The 24,371-nt window shown below is 42.4% G+C and overlaps 1 protein-coding gene across 15 annotated transcripts in view; it reads right to left on the bottom strand.

Moving 5' to 3' along the window:
* Positions 1-24,371, bottom strand: part of LOC139262968 (histone-lysine N-methyltransferase, H3 lysine-36 specific-like) — a 281,574-nt gene that overhangs the window by 203,077 nt on the left and 54,126 nt on the right. For all 15 annotated transcript variants that reach the window (XR_011593007.1, XR_011593008.1, XM_070878367.1 and 12 more), the window contains 3 exons: positions 23,870-24,008; positions 18,948-19,117; positions 17,463-18,167 (listed from right to left, as the gene is read on the bottom strand). Coding sequence is in view for 13 of the 15 variants with exons in the window: in XM_070878367.1 (XP_070734468.1) it covers positions 17,463-18,167; positions 18,948-19,117; positions 23,870-24,008 (1,014 nt within the window). In the remaining 2 variants the exon portion in view is untranslated. The remainder of the gene's footprint in view (positions 1-17,462; positions 18,168-18,947; positions 19,118-23,869; positions 24,009-24,371) is intronic.

Here is a 24,371-nt window from a genome sequence, read left to right as displayed (position 1 = left end):
GCCTATTATTGAGTTTTATCTGCAATACTTATCTAGCTCAGTAGTTTCATATATTGAGGATCCCTACAAATATTAACACACTCCCAAGGATCCCCCTTTACTATCACCAAATTACAGCAACAACTACTCAAAAGGAAATTTATGCCACTGTGAATGTGTGAAAATGTATAAGCAATAGAGACAGTGAAGTGAACAAAGAAATCATGGAAGAATAACTAAAGGAATGTCAGACTGCAAATGTTACAACATCAGCACAAATAACAGACTTGCTCAAGGTCTTAGTTACTAGTCACGCCAGTAAAATTGTAACATTTACAAGCAATGGGTGAGAAAGCTCTTTGTGCAAAACAGTTGCTATAACCACTTGCCCGTATCTAATTGGGCAAGGAAGGCCAGGTATCGGCTCATGAGTGGACAAAAGGAAGGAGGGATCACAAAGGATAGGGTGAACTGAATGTCCCTCAATTGTATTACGTACTGAAAGTGTATAACCGTTGCGCCGCTACATTGTAACGGGGCTTGTCCGAGGGAAGTGGGCGCACTCTGAGGGAGAGCGTTCCTTTGTTCTGATAAGTCCCGGCCGGTGAAACAATTAATAAAGACTGCTTTGTTATAAGCTGCTTTGGTGTTCGCCTCAGTGTATTCGCTGAAACAGATTGAGGGAAAAAGAATCTGCATTCACATTTGGTGTCAGAAGTGGGATCTCAACAGACGACTGCCGAAAACTTGCGAATTAAGAGCCAGACTAGCCTTGGACGAGACGGGAGGAAAGTGGCCACTGGAGTGAGTATACTTTAAAATACCACTTCAGTTCCAAAAGTCTGAAGAAAGTTTGGCCACTCGCTGGTTCTCAGGTAGTGTCTGAACGAGATCCAGGTCAATCTGGCGAATACCTTCTTAACTTAGGAAATAAGTGTCCAAGTCAGGTGTGACGTCGACCTTGTAAATCACTTGGCCCGTCTAGGCACTGATTGGATTTAAATCGCGCGGCAACGCGAACCGCAGGGCGACACGGAAGGATAGGGAAATCTGGAACCTAGAACAAATTAAGTAAAGGCTTAGGATAGGGAAATCTGGAACCTAGAACAAATTAAGGCTTATCGCGCGGCAACGCGAACAGGAAAACCGCGTGGCGACGCGGAGGGATAGACAATCGCGCGGCGACGCAAACCGCGTAGCAACGCGGAGGTTAGGGAATTACGTAAAATTAAGCCGCAGGGCGACGCGGGACTGTGTAAATTTAAAATTGGACTTATTCCAGGTACGGCGTCGATCTTGTATATCACTTGGTCTGCCTTGGCTCTGGCTAAGATAACTTATTCCACCGCGGGGACAATCGGGACTAATTAGGGCCCTGATCCTACGTGGGGTACGACGCGAGGATGGGTAATTGAGATAAAACTACGAATTCCCTGAAAGATCATGGATCCAAAAATAGAGCCGGCCAAAACAATTAATAGGAAAGAAGAGAGACTTTTGTCAACGTCGGTTTTAAATGAGAAGTGCTTGTGTGATTTTGACTGCAGAATGAAAGCCTGTTTGGGAAACCGGGGAGTTGTGGTTTGTTTTAGCTCCACCCACTTTTTCAAACAGAGTGAAAGTTTTTTTAACCCTTCGTAATGTTGTCCTGTATGTGGGAAGTTTAAGAGTGTGAACCTTATTGAATTACATTTTAAGTTAGGAACGCAGGTGTGGATATATTCGGATGATAAGTTACGGAGCTAGGAAATGCACAAAGGATAGGTTTGTTGAGTAAAAGATAAAAAATACATGGTCCCGGTGGTTTAAAAAAAAAAGAATTTATTTGACACGCTCACTTACTTGTCGAAAGAAAACATGCAATGATTGATTACATTGGGTTGAAAGACATAAATTTAGTCTCGGAATGAGATAAAGAATGCCTTTTTAAAAAAAAAAGCTTCTAAGCTCAAAAGAAAGTTTTAAATAAAGATTGAAATTACAAAGTTTGAATTGGGATGTTGAGATATTCAGAGAAGGCACAGCAAAATACTGAGGTGGATTCAAAAAAAAATTTATGTTAAATCTGATCTCTAAAAGAAAATAGGAGATATAAAACTAAAAGGTTTGGAAACAATCTAGAAATACCTTCAGGGATCAGGTCAAACTCCTGGGCGAGTGGCGAGCTACCTGCGAAAGTGTAAAAGGGACTTTTGAAAAATGTTAAAAACAGCAGTTTCGAAGAGACATGGTAACGACCTTGAAACTGGAACAATTGAGATAACGAAAAGCAGCCCTCTGAGCCTACGTGCCAGACTTCCCTCTAGTTATGGAGAAGACGAAAAAAAGACGCAACCTTGAAAGAAAACAAATACAAAACCTAATTTGAAGAAAGGAGATCTTTTAAAAAAAAACGTAACGTACTAATAGGTGCTGAAAGGGAAAAAAAAGTGTTCTGAGATGGAAAAGGACATAACTTACTAAATACTAGCTGATATTTGCCGTGAAAAAAAATATTGGCTTAATTGAAAAAATTTTGGAAGAGGTAAAAGACACTTTCCATTGATAATGATTTTAAATTATGAGAAAGTTCCACTGCAGTTTGAAAAGATGCATCACTTCTGTCAAGTTGGCAGGAAAATGCCACTAAATTAGGACTCTCATTGACAGAAGGAGGACATGTTAAACCCGTAGACGTCTTTAAAAAAAAGTGCGTGCACGAGAAACGTACTAAGAGTTCCACTGGGACCTCTGAGAAAGGTATTGATAGACTACGTAGTCAAATGGTTGGCCTTGCATTGACCGAGGCTGATGACGAAATTGAATTTCAGTAAACAAATAGCTATTAAAAATGTGTGGTCTCGTTTTAAATCAATTTTTTTTTAAATCTTTGGCAAGTACTTGAATTAGAAGTTTTTAAAAAATTGGAGTTTAATCTAAAATGCTGCCTTTCTTAATGAGAAGACTTTTATTATGACGGCTTTACTAATGATTTCTGCTGTTTAACGGATTCCTAATTTCTAAGCAAGTTTTGAAGGCACAAAGACTTTTTTTTCAGATGATTACGCGAAGTCACGTAATGACATCAGCTCTTCTGACAAACCTGTAAAGGAGTTAACCCTTTCCATTGACAGCCTACTGAACTTTATTAATTTGGATTTCTTAATAGAATAAAGACTCACCTGACAGATAAAGGAAATGGTGGGATAGTCAGAATAAAATAGAACTAGCTTATGTAATAATACTTGCCTGATACAATAAAGAAATAGATACTCAAACAAAACAAATTCAAGAGTTAAAAGGCTAAGATAAATAAGCTGAAAGAGATTTTAAAAAACGGGACCAGAGACAGATAATACAGTGCACAGCCATAGCACCATCACCTGTGGCAAAAGAGCCAATGTACCCCACGGTGGGGAATCCACAAACCCAACCTAACCCTGACCTCCGATTTCACGGAGTGACCTCGACATGCATGGATAAAAGATGAGTCAGACTAAAACTTTGCAAAAGATAAGTTAGCCTCGGGAAAAACCAATGCCAACCATCCAAGATGTCATTAAAGCACAGGAGGACGCTCCTGAAAAAGATAAACTGTTGTGGAAAGATTATGGATGTACTTATGACAATGTCTCTAAACTCTGGACCACTCCCATGGAACAGACTTGCATGTCTGACGAGTTGGCCCTATGGGTTATTAAATGTATGCACTTTGCTACTCATTGTGGAGCAAGGACAACAAGTAACACGCTTTTGGCCACTTGGTGGCACCCTAAACTCCAGGCGCTGGCCCAGAACACCAGTAGTCGCTGCCTTGTTTGCCAACAGCATAATCCAGGGAAGGGTATTGGGGTAAGATGCCCCTACCAGAAGGTCCCTTTGAGACCTTGCAGTTGGACTACATTGAGTTGCAATGAGTTCAATGTTACAAATATGTGTTAGTAATAGTGGATGTGTTTAGCAAATGCATCGAAGCTGGACAATAAGGCTCAAACTGTTGTTAAAGTGTTAATGAGGGAAATTGTTCCTAGATATGGTATCCCAGCTCGACTGAGTTCCAATAATGGCCCTCACTTTATTGGCCAAGTTAACAAAGAATTCTGTTCCCAGATGCGCATTAACCAGCAGCTGCATTGTGCCTACCGACCCCAAGCTGCGGGATTAGTTGAACGTGCTAATCAAACTCTTAAAACCAAGCTTGCAAAACTGGTAGCATCAACCGGACTCAATTGGCTCAAACTCCTTCCCATAGCCCTTTTCCAGATCCGAACTACTCCCACCGGCAAGGCTAGACTGACCCTCGCGGAGGTCATTTATGGTAGGCCCCTTAGGACCCCATGGAATCAGAATGTTCCCTCCACTGTCCAAATCCACCACAAGACTGAGGAAATGACCACATATGTTCTTTCCCTGACTCAGGCTCTGCGAATAGCCCACAACCAGGTTCGAGATGCTCACCTCGACCTCCCAGTCTTACCTGAATCGTCTCTCGTGGCACCAGGGAAGTATGTCCTGATTAAGAAATGGATTCGAAAGGGATTAGAGCCACGATGTGAGGGGCCTTTTCAGGTGTTGCTTACCACCCCCACCGCCGCCAAGGTTAAGGGGAGGAGCACCTGGTTTCATCTGCACCACTGTACACTCGTCACCCCATAACGAACCTATTTTACTGGTTGTCCTAACCCCTGTTTCTGTTCCAGACTTCCTCTTCTCCATAGCTGAATAAGGTCATTCCTAGGAGCGTCCCGACTAACCGAGTGGGTCCCGAGGAGAACAGTTTGAACCCTGCCCGTAGTGATAGACAACCAGCTACACCGACGGTGACCTGAGAAGAGGCGAGAAAACCGAACTCTTTGAATCAGTAAAATATTCAGACTATTTATCCTTGTCCATAGAGACGCTACAAGAAACATTTTGTTCTCGAGTAATTGTTAACCTAGAGCGATAAGATGAAACTGTGTCTGCGTGCCACAGTCTGTATAGTAGTACGTCAAGTGCGGCACGTGGGAAGTGAGACTGAAGCGAGAGCTCCATGTAAACACCTTTTTGTATATGTCTTATGTTTATGCGCGAAATGGGAACTTTTCTAGTTGCTGGGTGTGCTCACATATCCCTATACAATCCAAAGGGGGAATTCCTTTGCGCACCGTTCCACTGACCCTAACTGAGACTGTCAAGTGGCTTCTGAGCCAGACTAGCATGAGAGGAGGGGGGCCAATGCAAATACGAAAGATGAAAGGCGGGTCAAGAGAGGAATCACGGAGGGCAGGAGGAGCATCATACCGTTAGCGCGTGGACAACTACGGGGACCTCACCGAGTGGGAGAGTGCTGGGTACCCCATTAGTCGAACGTTCCAAGGATGGTACCAACCACCCTATGACCATAAAAAGGAACCCCCATTCTTAGTCCTGACCAATACCTCGGGGATCGGGAGGCCAACCGGGGCCATATGTTTAACCCGAAATGACACCAGCAGAAAGGGACATATCATAGGGTACAGCGATTGCCCACACAACCTCAACATCACAACAGGTGCACGAGTCACTATCCTCTCTCACCTTCCGAATAAAACAGGTGGAGGTCTGTGGGCCCAGTCTTGGGACCCCAACACAATATATATATAATAAAGGCAGCGTATAACGGCACGTATTTTGTGTGCGGGCATAGGGCATACCCCTGGTTACCTAGGCGATGGACAGGGTCCTGCTATTTGGGATATGTGGTGCCATTTGAGCGGCAAACACGTACCCTGGCGGAAGCACATGCCTCCAGCCTACACAGGCGAGCCCTCACCCCCGCCGAAAGATTCTTTGGGGTCATGATGTTCCCATTCGGGATAGGACGCACCATGGATGAAGTACAGAACCTAGAGAGGGTATTGGAACAGATAGCTAACTATACTGCTGAAGCTCTGGAGGGTATCACAGCCAAAATGATAGCCATACGGACCGTGGCATTACAAAACCGAATGGCCCTCGATTATCTGTTAGCTGAGAAAGGAGGAACATGTGCCCAGATAGGATCTGAATGTTGCACTTACATTCCCGATAATTCAGAAAACATAACCAATCTCGCTGATCACATAAGAAGGGAGGTAAAGAAGTTATCCACCCCTGCAGGAGGAGTAGGCTGGTTTGATTGGCTGTTAGGTGGATCCTGGGGATCGTATCTAATGCATGGAGTGATTATTCTCATCGTAGTAATAATTACCTGTTGCTTGATTATTGGTTGCTTTAACCTTTGTTGTAAAGTCATGATGGCAAGATTAGCAAACCCTCTTGTGGCCAGGGGCTCCCGGGTTATGATCCAGCAGACTAAAGACCTACTCGACAAGGAGGATCAGAAAAGAGTGCGAACGGCTGAATGCGATACTCCTGGAATAGTCACCAGGGTTATCATGGAATGATAAAAGGGGGGAATGTGAATGTGTGAAAATGTATAAGCAATAGAGACAGTGAAGTGAACAAAGAAATCATGGAAGAATAACTAAAAGAATGTCAGTCTGCAAATGTTACATCAGCACAAATAACAGATTTGCTCAAGGTCTTAGTTACTAGTCACGCCAGTAAAATTGTAATATTTACAAGCAATGGGCGAGAAAGCTCTTTGTGCAAAACAGTTGCTATAACCACTTGCCCATATCTAATTGGGCAAGGAAGGCCAGGTATCGGCTCATGAGTGGACAAAGGGAAGGAGGGATCACAAAGGATAGGGTGAACTGAATGTCCCTCAATTGTATTACGTACTGAAAGTGTATAACAGTTGCGCCCCTACATTGTAACGGGGCTTGTCCGAGGGAAGTGGGCGCACTCTGAGGGAGAGCGTTCCTTTGCTCTGATAAGTCCCGGCCAGTGAAACAATTAATAAAGACTGCTTTGTTATAAGCTGCTTTGGTGTTCGCCTCAGTGTAACAGAGGGAAAAATAATCCGTATTCACACCACCATCACAGAAAAGATTAAGTGTTCAGCAACAGAAGTAACCAGTAAATCAATAAAGTAACTCCATCCCAAAAACACTGATAATTTGAGAAACTGCTCATTGAATTTCTGCCTGGGACAAGGTATGCAATGACATACTAACATACGGAAATGGCAGTTGGTCCATCAAGCCTTCTCCACACTCATGATGCCTGGATCATCATGACTAGACACTTCCTAACCCTCCATAGCCATGTAATCTCCTGGGAGAGGCAAAAAGAAAACAGGGAAAAAAATCCATGGCCAATGACAGGAAAAAAAGCTGGAAAATTCCTCTCCAACCCCCACAGGTAATCAAAACCAGTCCAGGAGATTACATGTGTACGTTAACTGTTAATCAACTTACCTTCTATATGATATGATCTCTGCCCCATCAAAGAGCTGGTCAAGCTCCCTCCTGAAGACCTGCAGAGTGTCAGCACATAGGCCAGCAACACATTCCAGAAGCTCACTCTCTCTGGGAAAAGAACCACCGCCTAACATCTAGCCTATTCCTACTTTTGCATAGTTTAAATGCATGTCCATCTTGCTTCCTACTCTGTCAAACTGAAATAATCAATAGGTACGCAATCCAGCCCTTTCACTATATACCTCTATCAGGTTGCCTGTAAGACTACATTGCTCGAAAGTAAATAGACCCAGTTCTTTAAGCTCAAGTAACTACGGTCCTTAAAGCTAGGAATCGTTCTTGTAGCTCTCCTCTGAACCTTTTCCAAGGCCACTATATCACCCACCATGCGAGGGGATCAAAACTGGACGCAATACTCCAGAAGCTGTCTAATCAATGACCCGTATAATGACAGAATGATCGCCTTTGATTTGTAATGAAGTGTTATATTAATACAACCACACACCCGCTTTGCTTTGACTAAAGCTTGCATTAGTCGTGAACCTTCAGTGATCTATGAACACCAGTGATCTATCACCACCTAGATTCTTTTCTCTCTTTTGCTTTCAGTATTGTTCTCTATAAATGATAAGTATATTCTGAGTTAGTCCTACCTAAATGTATGACACTGCATTTATCTAGGTTAAATGTAATTTGCCATTGTTTAGTCTATTCCCCTAGCGCATCTAAATCATTTTGCAGAAGATTGTACTCTCCTACAGTCTTAACCCACGTACAAATTTTAGTATCATCTGCAAGCTTACAAGCCTGACCACGAATATCACTGTCCAGATCATTAATAAAAAAAGTGCCCAGTAGTGGGCCACCCTTAATGGGGAGATGTCACTGCCGGCAACGCCATCTTTTTTTTTGTCAGCCGACTGCCAGGTCAGACCGCCAATTTGACCGGGCCGCCAACAGGCAGCCTGGCACCCCCCTCTTGGATGCCACGCCGCTGGCCCGGCCAAAACCCTCCTTGGTGGCCCAGTGTTTGCCACTAAAGTGGCTGCAGAGTACACAGCGGCCCTCCTCTTTAACTGAAGGGGAAGACACGTGACGCACCAGCTCGATGATGCCATCAGCGCAGCGCTGGCTACTCCGTCTCCATGATGAGGCCACTTCTGCAACGCTAAAAAAAAATCTCCGAAGTGCTGAATTTCGACGGTTAGGCCGCCCCATGCATTGCAGCATCCAGAACATATCGAGCCAGAACATATCGAAAACTAGGTGCGCCTAATTTCGGGTGATGGGCAATTTCGGCCTTCCCCCATCTTTTTCCCAGTCCTAGAATCCCTTCAAGCATCTTCCCTATATGATGGATGTCAGGACATGTCGTTTCTTGGCTCTGATCTGTCTCTTTTTTTGAAAATCAGAATTACATGAACTACCTTCCAACTGCATTAACCCTGACTCTATTGAGCTATTGAAGGTATGAGCAAAGGGCTCACAGAGCCCCGTCCTCTCTCTTTTATCACATTTGGTGGCTGGCTCCTGGATCCCTATTTATTTTGGGATTTCCTGTTCTATCCAATATGATATCTTTATTTTAATTTTTATAATGTTATTCAATACAGGGCATCCCACAACTGGAACATAAGCATCATCCACCGGAGTATAGACCGATGCAAAATAGTCATTCAGCAGTTCTTCTACAACCTAGGAATCTGTCCTATATTGAATTTATTGGCCCTATATGATCTTTAACCATCTCCTGACCAAGCTGAAAAAGATTTTGCTATTACTCCCACAATTGTGCACCATCTTCTTTTCCAGAGAACTCTTAATTATTCTAATGGCTGATTTTGTCTTCCTCAATTGCATGTGATAATGTGAATGTTTAAAAATGTAGAGACATTGAAGTTGAGAACGTGGGAATTGTATAGGGACAGTATAAGCCAACAAAGAATTCATGGAGGAATAGCCATGACATCTCAGACTCGAGACTGCGAAATGTTACAACACTAACACATATTGAAACAAAACCCACAGCTTGCAGAAAAACCTCAAGGTCTTATTAAATCATGTTATTAACCTGAAACATTGACAGAAGGTCTTTGTTTAAAATCGGACCATGCTTGGGTCGGCTTATGAGTGGACAAAGGGAAGGAGGGATCAAAAGAGATGGGCTGAGCTGGGATGTCACTCTGGCCCTATCTTGTTATCTTTTGCCGAAAATGTATAACCATCGTCCCTTTACAATGTAACGTCACTTTGTCCGTAGGAAGTGGGTGCGTTCGAACAGACTTGCATTCCTTCTGTCTGATAAAGTCCCCGATCGGGATTTGCTTTTTAAATAAAAGCTTGCTTTTGCTGATTTTGCTGAACCAGATTGAGGTAAAAGAATCCAGAAATCAACAATATTTGCCCCTGCTCTCCGGAGAATTAAATTCCTTAAGTTTGTAAAATGCATTCTGCTTTAATCTATTTTGTCTATGCACATTTGTTAGCCATAATGGTTTGGGTTTGCCATGTGCCCTCCTTTTAACCATTGGGACATACATGGCTTCCTTTTGTTTGAGGACAACCAATTTATACTCAGTATTTGTATGCCTATCTAGTGGGATTGTCCAGTCTGCTTTTGCCAAATCTTTAGCCTACTGTGTAAAATTAGCCCTCTTAATGTATCGGCATTAGATTAGCTGCAGTCTTTACTTGGCCTATAAGATTAAATCTAATGATATGATAATACTGGGATCTCCTTGGGTCTACTGACCATTTTAGATAATCTTGCCGATAAAATATGAACCTAAAAGCAAAAAATTGAAATTGACAATTTGAATCTACAGTTGGGTCTGAAAAATAATTTTTCCCCACATCAATTTTTAAAATGTCTTTCAATATTTGACTTGCAATCGCCAAATTACTTCTGTACTCAATGCAATTCTCCTTTCACAATTACTTTAAAATGTTTGTGCAAAATCACATTTACCTTTGTATTTAAATTTTAGTTATTAAAGCAAACAATTTTTTTTTAAAAAGGAGAGAGGCGAAGTGAATGAGTTGCAAAGTTGAGGGCCTAGGACAAAGTAATGAAGGGATATCAGGACATCCACAGACTGGAAGAGCAGTGAGAGATGAGCTCGTATCAGGAGAGGGAGCAGCACAAGCAACGGCTTATATAGTGTGAGATAGCAGATTGAGCACATTCAGTAAATAGAGACCATATCCTTCGGTGCAGAAGGTATAGAGTAGCCTTAGCTTCTAATACAATGCCATATATACACACCACTATTTCCACCATGTAATTTGACAGATAAAATAAAAACGTCTATTATGATGTGCCTCGGGGTATAGCAAAACTATTTTATTCATTTAAAAATCATAGTGATACTGTCCCTCTCATTTCTATTATATCTGTAATTCGCAGGACATTGAAATGTAATGATTTTCTCTAACAATGCCGATGAATTCACGAATGTTACTCTAAGCAACATCAATGCAAATACACCATTTACGTTTTCTGAACAATTTGAAAAGGTACTCCTCAAAAAATGTCCATTAGAAGATTTCCAGCAACACTACTTGTCGTCACAGTATCGTGGAGTGAGGCGTGGGAAATGCAAACTTCCAGCTGGAGGCAGTTAGCCACGTTATTTGGGAGCATGGCATGAAAGTAGATATAGTCAGTCCCTCGGAATTGAGGAAGACTTGCTTCCACTCGAAAAATGAGTCCTTAGATGGCTGAACAGTCCAGTACAAAAACCACAGCCAGTCACAGGTGGGACAGATATTGAGGGAAAGGGTGGGTGGGACTGGTTTTCCGCACGCTCTTTCCACTACCTGCGCTTGATTTCTGCATGCTCTTGTCGATGAGACTCGAGGTGCTCAGCACTCTCCCAGATGCACTTCCTCCACTTAGAGCAGTCTTTGGCCAGGGACTCCCAGGTGTCAGTGGGGATGTTGCACTTTATCAGGGAAGCTTTGAGGGTGTCCTTGTAACATTTCCTCTGCCCACCTTTGGCTCGTTTGCCATGAAGGAGTTCCAAGTAGAGCCCTTGCTTTGGGAGCCTCGAATCTGGCATGCGGACAATGTGGCCTGCCCAGCAGAGCTGATCAAGTGTGGTCAGTGCTTCAATGCTGGGGATGTTGGCCTGGTCGAGGACGCTAACGTTGGTGCGTCTGTCCCCCCCCCCCCCCCCCCCCAAGGGATTTTCAAGATCTTGTGGAGACATCGTTGGTGGTATTTCTCCAGCGACTTGAGGTGTCTACTGTACATGGTCCATGCCCCTGAGCCATACAGGAGGGCGGGTATTACAACAGCCCTGTTGACCATAAGCTAGGTGGCAGATTTGAGGGCCTGGTCTTCGAATACTTTTCCTCAGGCGGCACTGGAGGCGTTAGCCACATTATTTGGGAGCATGGCATGAAAGTAGATAGCAAGTGATGGAAAGTTGGGCAGGTCTTGGTGGAAGATAGAGGGAGCAGAGGGTAAAATGCCTGAAGAGGCGAGGAGAAGGAAAAAAAAAAGATACAGGGAACCATCATGGCAGCTGAAAACAGGCTAAATTCCCACACCTCCCCATGGTCAGATTGACCTGTGGTGTCACATGATCGAGTGAGGATCTGACAGACCAGTTGTATCGTGCTCAACATGAATCAGTAATGCTAAAGGCTCAATGTTATAGACAATAAATAAATAGAGACAGATGAATATGATATTGCTCTGACTCTTTTGAAGAGGTCAATATAAATATCCCTTTAAGAAGGTTGCACACCAGCTAAGCTCTCCCCAGATGACCCAAGCTTCCTGACAAGGAATGAAGTTGTTTCTGCCCCAGAGTGCACAAACCAATTGTAATCTTGTTAAATTTGTAGACACTAAAGTAACAAGTGCAGTAAGCAATGAGTTAATGTTTGCAGTAGAATTTATGCAGCTGGGCAATTATATGGCAAACTAAATTGAATATGGACATATGGAAACTATTGCATTTTAGAAGAATGAGGACACAAATATTCGATGAAAGGGGTACAATTAGCAGAGAGACTGAAAGGAACCTGGGAGTGACAGTAGACTTGTTATATCAATGTCAAGATAGGAGAAGCAATTAAAAAAAAGCAAATAAAATGTTGGGATATATAGCCAGAACACTGGAGTACAAATTGAGAGAGAGATTATGTTGAGGTTTTATAAGGCACTGGTCAGGCGCCATGTGGAATACTGTGTGTAGTTCTGGTGTACAAACCTCAAAAGAGGTACGAATTGGAATGCAGAAAAGCAAGCAGGATGATTCCTACCTGCGAAGGGTATGAGCTAAGATTAGGGAAGCTAAAGTTCCACAGGTTAACTAGAATTGTTAATGTGTCTACAAAAGTATTAAAATTACATAAAAGTACTTTAAGATCAGTCAAGCCAATAGAACAAAATGACAGCAATTTAATTTAGTGAAAAGTAAATTTAAAACCTCAGAAAATAAATTATTTGCTCAAAGTGCGACAACATTCGGAATCACCCACCAGGATAGTGCCATTAAACATATTGGACAAGTTGCATACTAGGTTGCAAAAATTGAAATGCTGGCAGGACGAGCTCAATAGACCAAATGTCCTTTTCTCATCCACAACTTTTAGGTTCATAAGAGACAAATCAATGCTGAGACAAAGGAGGTCCAAAACCAAGTCTTCCCTCCTTTTTATGGAGTTACAAGAATGATTGGTTTACCCATCCCTAATCTTCTAAAGTGGTTCTCAAACACGTGGATACATTTGTTGTAATCTATCAAAGTTCCCTGAATTTTGGGGCGGTCCCAGCAGATTGGAAAACCGCAAATGTAATGCCCCTTTTTAAAAAAGGAGGCAGTCAAAAACTGGAAACTATAGACCAGTTAGTCTAACATCTGTCATTGGGAAAATGCTGGATTGCATTATTAAGGAAGCAGTAGCGGGACATTTGGAAAAGCATGATTCAATCAAGCAGAGTCAGCATGGTTTTATGAAAGGGAAATCAGGTTTGACACATTTGCTGGAATTCTTTGAGGATGTAACGAGCAGGATGGATAAGGGGGAACCAGTGGATGTGGTGTATTTGGATTTCCAGAAGGCATTTAATAAGGTGCCACATAAGAGGTACTGCACAAGATAAAAGCTCACGGGGTTGGGGGTAATATATTAGTTTGGATAGAGGATTGGCTAACTAACAGAAAACAGAGAGTCGGGATAAATGGTCATTTTCCGGTTGGCAAACAGTGGCTAGTAGTGCCGCAGGGATCGGTGCTGGGTCCTCAACTATTTACAATCTATATTAATGATTTGGATTAAGGGACAGAGTGTAATGTAGCTAAGTTTGCTGATGATACAAAGATGGGTGGGAAAGCAAATTGTGAGGAGGACACAAATAATTTTCAAAGGGATATAGACAGGCCAAGTGAATAGGCAAAAATTTGGCAGATAGAGTGTAATGTGGGAAAATGCGAGGTTATCCACTTTGGCACAAATAATAGAAAAGCAAGTTATAATTTAAATGGAGAAAAATTGCAAAGTGTTGCAGTACAGAGGGACCTGGGGGTCCTTGTGCATGAAACACAAAAAGTTAGTATGCAGGTACAGCAAGTAAATCAGGAAGGCAAATGGAATGTTGGCCTTTATTGCAAGGGGGAAGAGTATAAAAGCAGAGAAGTTTTGCTACAACTGTACAGAGTATTGGTGAGGCCACACCTAGAGTATTGTGTACAGTTCTGGTCTCCATATTTAAGGATGGATATACTTGCATTGGAGGCTGTTCAGAGAAGTTTCACTCGGTTGATTCCGGAGATGAGGGGGTTGACTTATGAAGATAGGTTGGGCCTATATACATTGGAGTTAAGAATGAGGGGTGATCTTATTGAAACATACAAGATAATGAGGAGGCTCGATAAGATGGATGCAGAAAAGATATTTCAGCTCATAGGGAAAACTAAAACTAGAGGACATAGTCTCAGAATAAGTGGCCACCCATTCAAAACGGAGATGAGGAGAAATTTCTTCTCACGAGGGTTGTAAATCTATGGAATTCTCTGTCCCAGAGAGCTGTGGAGGCTGGGTCATTGAATACATTTAAGATGGAGAAACACAGATTTTTGAGCTGTAAGGGAGGGGAGGGGGCAGGGAAGTGGAGCCGAGTCCATGATCAGATCAGCCATTATTGAATGGTGGAGCGGGCTCGAGGGGTGAAATGGCCTACTCCTGCTCCTATTTCTTATGTTATGTTCTTAAAATATTCCACTGAAGTGGTCCTTCAAAATGTCTTGAGGGAAGAGGGAGAAAGGGACAAAGGTTCTCACCATAAATGCCTTGCGTTTCCTTTAGTGAGAGAGGCATAAGGGAGGAGGGGGTGAAATGTTGCAGTCAGAGTGATTCTTCCCCTTATCTCTGTCTAAGAGGGATCAAAACTAATGCCAAACCAAGAACAACTGCTTCAGAAAATATTAAAAAGTGAACAAATTAATGCGTCAACACATTGTCACTAGTCATTTGCACAGGTAGTGTTAAGCCATTATCATAGGCAGTCCCTCGAAATCGAGTAAGACTTGCTTCCACTCAAAGTGAGTTCTCAGGTGACTGAACAGTCTAATATGGGAATTACAGTCTCTGTCGCAGGTGGGATAGACAGTTGTTGGAGGAAAGGGTGGGTGGGGAGTCTGGTTTGCTGCATGCCCCTTCCACTGCCTGCGCTTGTTTTCTGCACGCTCTTGGCGACGAGACTCAAGGTGCTCAGCGCCCTCCCGGATGCTCTTCCTCCACTTAGGGCGGTCTTTAGCCAGGGACTCGCAGGTGTCGGTGGGGATGTTGCACTTTATCAAGAAGGCTTTGAGGATGTCCTTGAAACGTTTTCTTGAAACGTGTTAAGCAACACAAAGCCAACTGCAGAATCCGGAAATTGACTAATACCCAGGATATTGATGGTATGGGATTCAGCAATGGTAATGTCATTGAATGTCAAGGAAAGGTGGTCAGGCTCTCACTTGTTTTAAAATGAAGAGCATCAACCAGAACTGATCGGGCAAAAGTAGACTACAATAGTACAGTACTAAGGCACAGTAATAAGAAAAATAAATATAGATGGTCAATTGCCTGGCATTTATGCTACACAAACGTTACTCACCACCAAGCCTGAATGTTGTCCAGGTCTTGTTGCATGCGGGCATGGACAGCTAAATTATCTGAGGAACTTGGAATGGAGCTGAACTCTATGCAGTCATCAGCAAACCACATCATTTCTAAACTGATGGAGGGAAGATCATAGATGTAGCAGGTGAAGATGATTGGGATTAGGATGCTGTCCTGAGGAACTCTTGCAGCGATGTCCTGAGACAGAGTTGATTGGCCTCCAACAATCACAGCCATCTTGCTTTGTGCTAGGTATGACTCCAGGCAGTGGAGAGTTTTCTCCCCAATCCCCATTGACTTCAGTTTTACTAGGGATCCTTGGTGCCACTCAGTCAAATGCTGTCTTGATGTCAAGTGCAGTCACTCTCGACTTACTTCTGGTATTCATCTCGTGTCCACGTTTGGACCAAGGCTGTAATGAGGTCTGGAGCCAAGTGGTCCTGGCGGAACTCAAACTGTGCAGGTTATCGGTGAGCCAGTGCGCTTCATAGCACTGTTGATGACTTACTTTGCTGATGAATGACAGTAGACCAGTAGAGTGGTAATTGGCCAAGTTGGATTATCCTGCTTTTTGTGGACAGGACATACCAGGACAAATTTCCACATTGTTGGGTAGATGCCAGTGCTAAAGCTGCACTAGAACAGTCATGTGCAAGCCAAGACAATAAGTGCTGACAGATTGTTCAACCAAAGGCACCTTACAGCTAAACAATCCTATCCTCACCCAATGTCCATACTTCCAGGAGACATTGCTGAATATTAATCAGGAACGGGAATTTGGGAGATTTCCCTCCCTTAATTCAGGGAGCTTGAACCCAATTGTAGCACCTCTATTATTGCTTTGGCTGAGATTAGCAGACTCAGCAGAGTATGTACTTGAATTGGAAATAAATGACTAGTGGTATCTCACAAGGATCTGTGCTGGAGCCTCAACTATTCACTACATTTATTAGTGACAAATATAACACAATAGAGAGCCATATATCCAAATTTGCCTATGTACAAAGATTGGTGGCATAGTAAGTAGCATAGACAGGAGTATAAAATTCCAAAGAAACATGTGAGTGAAAAAAACTGGCAGATTGATTTCAATAAAGTGTGAGGTAATCCATTTTGGACCAAAGAGGATAGATCAGAGTATTTTTTTTTTTTAAATGATGAAAAGCTAGGAATAGTGGAGGTCCAGAGATTATGGGGTTCATATACACAGATCACTAAAATGTAGGAGGAACAAAAAAATCAAAAAGGCTAATGAAATGTTAGCCTTTACAACTAGAGGGCTAGAATATAAAAGGGGAGGATGTTTTGCTATATTGGCTTTGGTTATACAAAGCCCTGGTTAGATCACATCCAGAGTATTGTCTGGGCACCACACCTTAGATAGGATCTATTGGCCTTGGAAGGAGTGCAGCACAGATTCATCAGAAGGTTACCAAGACTCGTAAGGTTAAATTATGAGGAGAGATTATATAAACTAGGCATGTATTCCCTGGAATATAGAAGGTTAAGGGGTGATTTGATTGAGGTTTTTAGGATTTTGAAAGGAATTGATCCAGTAGACAGAGAGAAATTTTTTCCACTAATGGGAGGAAGTCTAGAAGGGGATACAATCTTAAAATCAGAGCCAGGCCATTCAGGAAAGAAGTTAGGAAACACTGCTTCATGCGAAGGGTGATAGAAGTGTGGAACTCTCTCACAAAAAGCAGTAGATGCTAGCTCAATTCATAATTTTAAATCTGAGATGGGTAGATTTTTGCTAAGGGATATGGAGTCAAGGCGGGTGGATGGAGTTCGGATACTGATCAGCCATGATCTCATTGAACTGGTGGAACAGGCTCGAGGGGCTTAATGGTCTACCCCTGTACCTATGACAAGTGATCAAACTTAACTATGCACTGGTTTAACAAACTAAGAAGAACACTCAGAATATTAGCGAACTGGTTTGCAGAAATGCTTAGCAAAAAGATAAAGGCATTAAGTATGCAATAATCTAAATATGAATGCAATGAATGTTACTTAACTAGTATTGTACTAATGTTTAAATGTTGCACAAACCTGTGTGTTCTGGCAGGTGACTTCAAACTGAGTTCCAGTCCCATTATAGACACCATAATGTTCAGAATTAGCTTTTGTCTTGTATTCAATTGAAGTTGTACCATTTCCTACATTAAATGGTTCTTTAGCAATTCCTTCATCTGACCAATTTAATACAGCAGTTGCAGCTGAAACAATCTCTGACGTACTTATGGCGTTATTAAAGACTGAAGAATTTTCAATTACGCAGTTGGATTTTGTGGTTGTTTTCTCCATTCCAGTGACGATCTCAGTCGATGACTCTACAAAACCATTTACAAGGGTTGCAGAATTCATCTGCACATTATTTACTGTACTGTTCGTGTTGTATGTGCAGAATGCAGATTCTTTGATAGGCTTTAAGAGCTTACTTCTCACTCTTTTTCTTGTTTTACAGTCAGAAGAACACCTAGTAGTTGAGTTGGCACTCATCTTATTTTTCCTGTTTGTATACGTGGAGTGACAGTCTTCAGGCCCCTTGGAGTGACTGCTGGAGTCAGCTGACATGTTTAGCTCCTTGGGTTTTGAATTAAATTGAATGTCAAGCTTTTCTTCCTCAGCCATTTGAAGCAAATTTTCTTCACTAATTAGACAATATTTGGATATTCTGTCCTCAAGAGACATGGAAAGAGCTTCTTCCACCTGCACAATACCAGCTTCCCATTGAGTGTGTATTTTAACAGACATCTAGACAAAGAAAAGGAAGTCTTTTATTCACCATAAAGTCCACATTATAAAGAAAACAGAGTATTGTAACTTATCTATGGGACAGAGTGAAATGGGATGGTGCTTCTTTTTACTGAGCTAAATAGTTTCAAATCAGCATCTGAATTCACAGTATTATTGTATAAGCAGCGTCACAATAATCATTGTAGAATCTGTAAGCACAGTTTTGCATAGTAAATTAAGATATTACCATACCAATTATGAGACAATAGACTTCACAGCAAAGCAAAGCACCTTACCTAAATACACAGTAAGTCATCAACTCTGAATTTGAAGCGGAAACTTATTTCTGCATGTGGCAGTCTTAATTATTCAGAAAATCTGGAGTCACCACTATATAAACAGTAACGGCATCCATCTTTGTACCAGTGACCTTGCTAAGATTCAGTGATGTTCAGACTTAAGCTTGGCACTAAACATAGCAGAAATCAGTTAAATGATGGCATTAGAGGGCCAGTTTCCTCATTTCACAAATCGACTACATTTTAAAATATATTAGAATTACTTAATTAATTATTTGCCATCTCAACAGCTCATCAGAAGTCTGCCATGGTATTTAACTAGCAGCTTTTGAATTTTTTCATTCTGGAGAAAAGAGCTTAACTGTAAAATGATTAGTTTATCAACTGCACGTTGATATACTTCAATTTCAGAGTTTATCCAAGTGCTTTTAATCTTTATTACTGATGTTTGGTCGCTCAGTGCGACATTATTGCAAAATTGATCAGGTATATACAGCACCTTATTTCTCTGCACGTCACTTTCTGCATTTTTGGCATTCCTTTGAACCAGCAGTTCATACTGATGTCTTCCTTCAAATGGCTCAACCACTGCTGATGCAACCCAGGCACGCTCTGCAACGATGCCGAAAAACTGAACGTAATATTGGCGACACGGCCTCCTGCTGGGCTCTAATTAAGAGAGATTAAATTAGTAATTAATTATATGAGTCTTTGTACCAGAAATAGCATTATCAAAGGCACTCTCCAATTAGTCAGTCTCTGTGGCTATATACTTGATTTTAAAGTGTTGTAGAATTAAACAAATCCAACAAAAATGTAATTTTTTCCAAAAAGAATTACAAATAAAACTCCTTCAACGGTTACATTTCCCCAAATGGCAAGTTTCTGATCTCAGTTGGCTCACCACAAGAAGCTGACTGATAAACAAAGCCAGGGAGAAAAATAAAAGAATTGAGACAACTGATCTATGCCATAAGGACAATTATTAAGCATTGGCAGGGGCAAAGAAGCAGGTCATCGGTCACCTTCACCTGTAGAATGGCCCATAATTAAGGAACCAGATTTATTTTTTTTTAAATTCATTCTCGGGATATGGACGTCGCTGGCGAGGCCAGCATTTATTGCCCATCTTCAAATAGCCTAGAGAAGGTGTTGGTGAGCCACCTTCTTGAACTGCTGCAGTTCGTGTGGTGAAGGTACTCCGACAATGCTGCTAAGAGAGGGAGTTCCAGGATTTTGACCCAGCGACGATAAAGGAACAGCAATATATTTCCAAGTCAGGATGGTGTGTTACTTGGAGGGAAACGTGGAGGTGATGGTGCTCCCATGCGCCTGCTAACCTTGTCCTTCTAGGTGATAGAGGACGTGGGTTAGGGAGGTGCTGTCGAAGAAGCCTTGGCGAGTTGCTGTAGTGCACCTTTTGTAGATGGTACACACTGTAGCCACTTTGCACCTGTGATGGAGGGAGTGAATGTTTAAGGTGGTGAATGGGATGCCGATCAAGCAGACTGCTTTGTCCTGGCTGGTGGTGTTGGAGCTGCACTCATCCAGGCAAGTGGAGAGTATTCCATCACACTCCCGACTTGTGCTTTGTAGGTGGTGGAAAGGCTTAGGGCAGAATACCCAACCTCTGACCTGCTCTTGTAACAGTATTTATCATAGAATAGTTACAACCTAGGAGGCGGCAATTCGGCCCGTTGAGTGCATACCAGCTCTCTGCAAGAGCACTTCAGATAGTCCCCACTCCCCCGTAGCCCTGAAATTTGTATCCTTCAGGTACTTATCCAATTCCCTTTTGAAAGCCATGGTTGAATCTGCCTCCACTCTTTCAGGCAGTGCATTCCAGATCATAACCACTCGCTACGTAAAAAAGTTTTCCTCATGTGGCCTTCTGCCAATCACCTTAAATCTGTGTCCTCTGGTTCTCGACCCTTCCGCCAATGGGAAGTTTCTCTCTATCTACTCTGTCTGGACCCCTCAAGATTTTGAACACCTCTATCAAATCTCCTCTCAAACTTCTCTGCTCTATCCACGTAGCTGAAGACCATCATCCCTGGAATCATTCTTGTAAATCTTTTCTGCACCATCTCCAAGGCCTTCACATCCTTCCTAAAGTGCAGTGCCCAGAATTGGACACAATACTCCAGTTGAGGCCAAACCGCTTTCTCAATCTGCCCTGCCACCTTCAACAATTTGTGCACATATACCCCCCCAGGTCTCTCTGTTCACACACCCCCTTTAGGATTGTATCCTTTGGTTTATATTGCCTCTCCTTGTTCTTCCTACCAAAATGTAACACTTCACACTTCTCTGCGTTAAATTGCATTTGCCATGTGTCCTCCTATTTCACCAGCCTGTCTACGTCTTCTTGAAGTCGATCACTATCCTCCTCACTGTTCACTATACTTCCAAGCTTCCGTCTCATCTACAAATTCTGAAATTGTGCTCTGTACACCAAAGTCCAAATCATTAACATATAATCAAGAAAAGCAGCGGTCCTGGTACCAACCCCTGGGGAACACCACTGTATACCTTCCTCCAAAAAACAACCATTCACCACTACTCTCTGTTGCCTGTCACTTAGCTAATTTTGGATCCATCCTGCCACTGCCCCTTTTATTCCATAGGCTTCAATTTTGCTGGTAAGCCTATTATGTGGCACTTTATCAAATGTCTTCTGGAAGTCCATGTACACTACATACTAACCACATTGTCCTCATCAACCCTCTCTGTTATCTCATCAAAAAACTCGATCAAGTTAGTTAAACACGATTTACCTTCATTAACTCTATGCTGGCTTTCCTTAATTAATCCACACTTGTCCAAGTGACTGTTAACTTTGTCCCCGATTATAGTTTCTAAAAGCTTCCCCACTACCAAGGTTAAACTGACTGGCCTGTATTGCTGGATTTATCCTTGGCAGTCTTTTTTTAAAACCAGGGTGTAATATTTGCAATTCTCCAGTCCTCTGGCACCACCCCCCTATATCTAAGGAGGATTGGAAGATTATGGCCAGTATCTCCATGATTTCCTCCTTAACTTCCCTCAGCATCCTAGGATGCATCCCAGTCTTGGTGACTTAACTTTCCAGGCAGCCTTTCTAGTACCTCCTCTATCAATTTTTATCTCATCCAGTATCTCCACTACCTCCTCTTTGACTATGACTTTGGCAGTACCTTCTTCCTTTGTAAAGACAGATGCAAAGTAGTCATTTAGTACCTCAGCCATGCCCTCTGCCTCCATGAGTAGGTCTCCTTTTTGGTCTCATCAGCCCAACCCCTCCTCTTGCTACCTGTTTACTATTTATATACTTATAGAAGACTTTTGAATTCCCTTTTATGTTAGCTGCCAATCTATTCTCATACTCTCTTTGACCCTCTTATTTTCTTTTTCACTTCCCCTCGGAACTTTCTATATTCAGCCTGATTCTCACTTATATTCTCAATCGGACATATGTCATACACATGCTCTTTTTCTGCTTCATCCTACACTCTATCTCTTTCATCATCCAGGGCTTTAGTTGCCCTACCTTTCTCCCTCGTGGGAATATACCTCGACTGTACCCGAACCATCTCCTCTTTGAAGGCAGCCCGTTGTTCAATTACAGTTTTGTCTGCCATCTTTGATTCAAATTTACCTGGGCCAGATCGCTCTCAAACCATTAAAATTTGCCTTCCTCCAATTAAGTATTTTTACTCTAGATTGCTCCCTAGCCAATCTAAACCTTATGATACTATAATCACTGTTCCCTAAATGTTCTCCTGCTGACACTTGACCCACCTCATTCCTCAGAACCAGATCCAGCAATGCCTCCTTCCTCGTTGGGCCGGAAACTTATCAAGAAAGTTTTACTCAACACACTTCAGAAATTCTTCCCCTTCTCTGTTCTTAACACGACAGTTGTACCTCTCCAGTCCGGGACTCTTTGGTCCGGCATCATTCCCGGCCGGGGTTCGCGACTCGCGCTGTGTCATGGGGCTGGCTGCTCCTCTTCTCCCCGCTGCTTCCTGTGTTCCCTCCTTAGTTGGGGCGACGCGGAGAGGGAGCGACGCAGCTGACTGAGGCGCCGAAGCTGGGCCGGAGAAATGCTGCGCAGTAGGCTTCTGCACAGCACATGTGCAGAGCACGGTTGGGTCGTTGTCAGCAGCACCCGGTAAGTCTAGGGTACTGCTGACAATGCTAGGGTCGCGTGACTTCCCGTGGTCCAGAAAATTCTCTGGTCTGGCACTGGTCAGGTCCCATAAGTGCCGGACTGGAGAGGTACAACCTGTATTACTATCCCAATCTCTATTAGGATAATTGAAGTGCTCCATTATCAGTACTCTATAGCTCTTGCACCTCTCTGCAATTTTCCTGCAAATTTACTCCTGTATATCTTTCCCACTAATTGGTGGTCTATAAAATACACCTAGTAATGTAATGGCACCTATATTATTTCTGAACTCTAACCAAATGTCCTTGACTCTTCCAGGACATCTTCTCTCTCCAGCACTGTAATATTCTCCTTCACCAATACTGCCACCACACCTCCTTTCTTTCCTTCTCTATCTTTCCTGAACACTTTAATATCAGAAATATTTAAAACCCAATCCCACCCTTTTTTGAGCCAGGTCTCTGTTATCACCACAACATCATATTCCCATGTGGCTATTTGCACCTGCAGCTCACCAACCTTTACCACACTTTGAGCATTTACACACATGCACTGTAAACTTATCTTAGTCTGACTCCACCTAATACCTTACTATTTCTTACTCTGGTGCTATCTGTATCTCCCTATCCTTTGTGCATTTTGTTTCTCCTTTGTAATGCTACATCCTAATGCCCATTCCCCCTGCCAAATTAGTTTAAACCCTCTCCAATGTGGCTGGTCAAGTTAAGTTTCTGGTCGCTGGTGACCCCCAAGATGCTAAAAGGTGGGGGATATTCAACGATGGCAATGCCATTGAATGTCATGGGGAGGTGGTTAGGCTTTCTCTTGTTGGAGATGGCCATTGCCCGGCACAGACTTTGTGCGAATGTTACTTGCCACTTATCAGCCCCAAGCTTAGATGTTGTCCAGATCTTGCTGCATGTGGGCACAGACTGTTTCATTATCTCAGGAATTGCAAATGGAACTGGACACTGTGCAATCATCAGCAAATGTCACCACTTCTGACCTTAAAATCATTAAAGAAGCAGCTGAAGATGGTTGGGCCTAGGACACTGCCCTGAGGAACTCCTACAGCAATTAAAGAAAGGTGAAAGAGAAAAAATTATCTGTATTTAAAAGAAAATATGCAAGAATTATGGGTCCTTAGAGTTCAGTAGGCACTGTCTATTGCTTCTGATCAGAGTCCATTAGTATTTCATGTAGCTCATATCCAAGCAACAACCAGATTCATACTTCTTTCTCAAAACATTTTATATCCAAATACCTACCCTTCATCTTTGTGTGAATCATCAGCAGAGGATCAAGACAGACAGCACTGGGCCACCAAGGACGTCTACTAAACTTCACCCATACCAAATCTCCAACCTCAAACTTCACTGGAATCACCTTCTTCCGCCTTCCAACACACTGAAACCAAAGTGACATGGTCAAAACAATATTTAATGCATTATATTGTATTTTATCAATATCATCACAGTTTTAAACTATCAGGGACAAACTGGCTAAGTTACTTCATTCTAAATCCAAATACTGCTTTACATTACAAGACGTCCTTATTACAAATTCACATGGGGACAGATGAGTAGTTGTATTATTGAGGGATAATTGTCTACATAACTGAAATTTTGCATCTGGCTTACATTCAACATGTCAGTAATGAGGGGAAAAGTATCCAACATAGCTTAGGATGCAAATCATGCCAAATGGTTCAAATTTCAATGAAAAAATACAAACAAACATGGTGTATTTATCTCTTTAAAAAAAAAAAAT

This window comes from Pristiophorus japonicus, chromosome 4 (genome assembly GCF_044704955.1).
Source record: "Pristiophorus japonicus isolate sPriJap1 chromosome 4, sPriJap1.hap1, whole genome shotgun sequence".
Lineage (NCBI taxonomy): Eukaryota > Metazoa > Chordata > Chondrichthyes > Pristiophoridae > Pristiophorus > Pristiophorus japonicus.
Note: the sequence above shows the minus strand (reverse complement) of the source record. Positions and strands in the feature narration are given on the sequence as shown.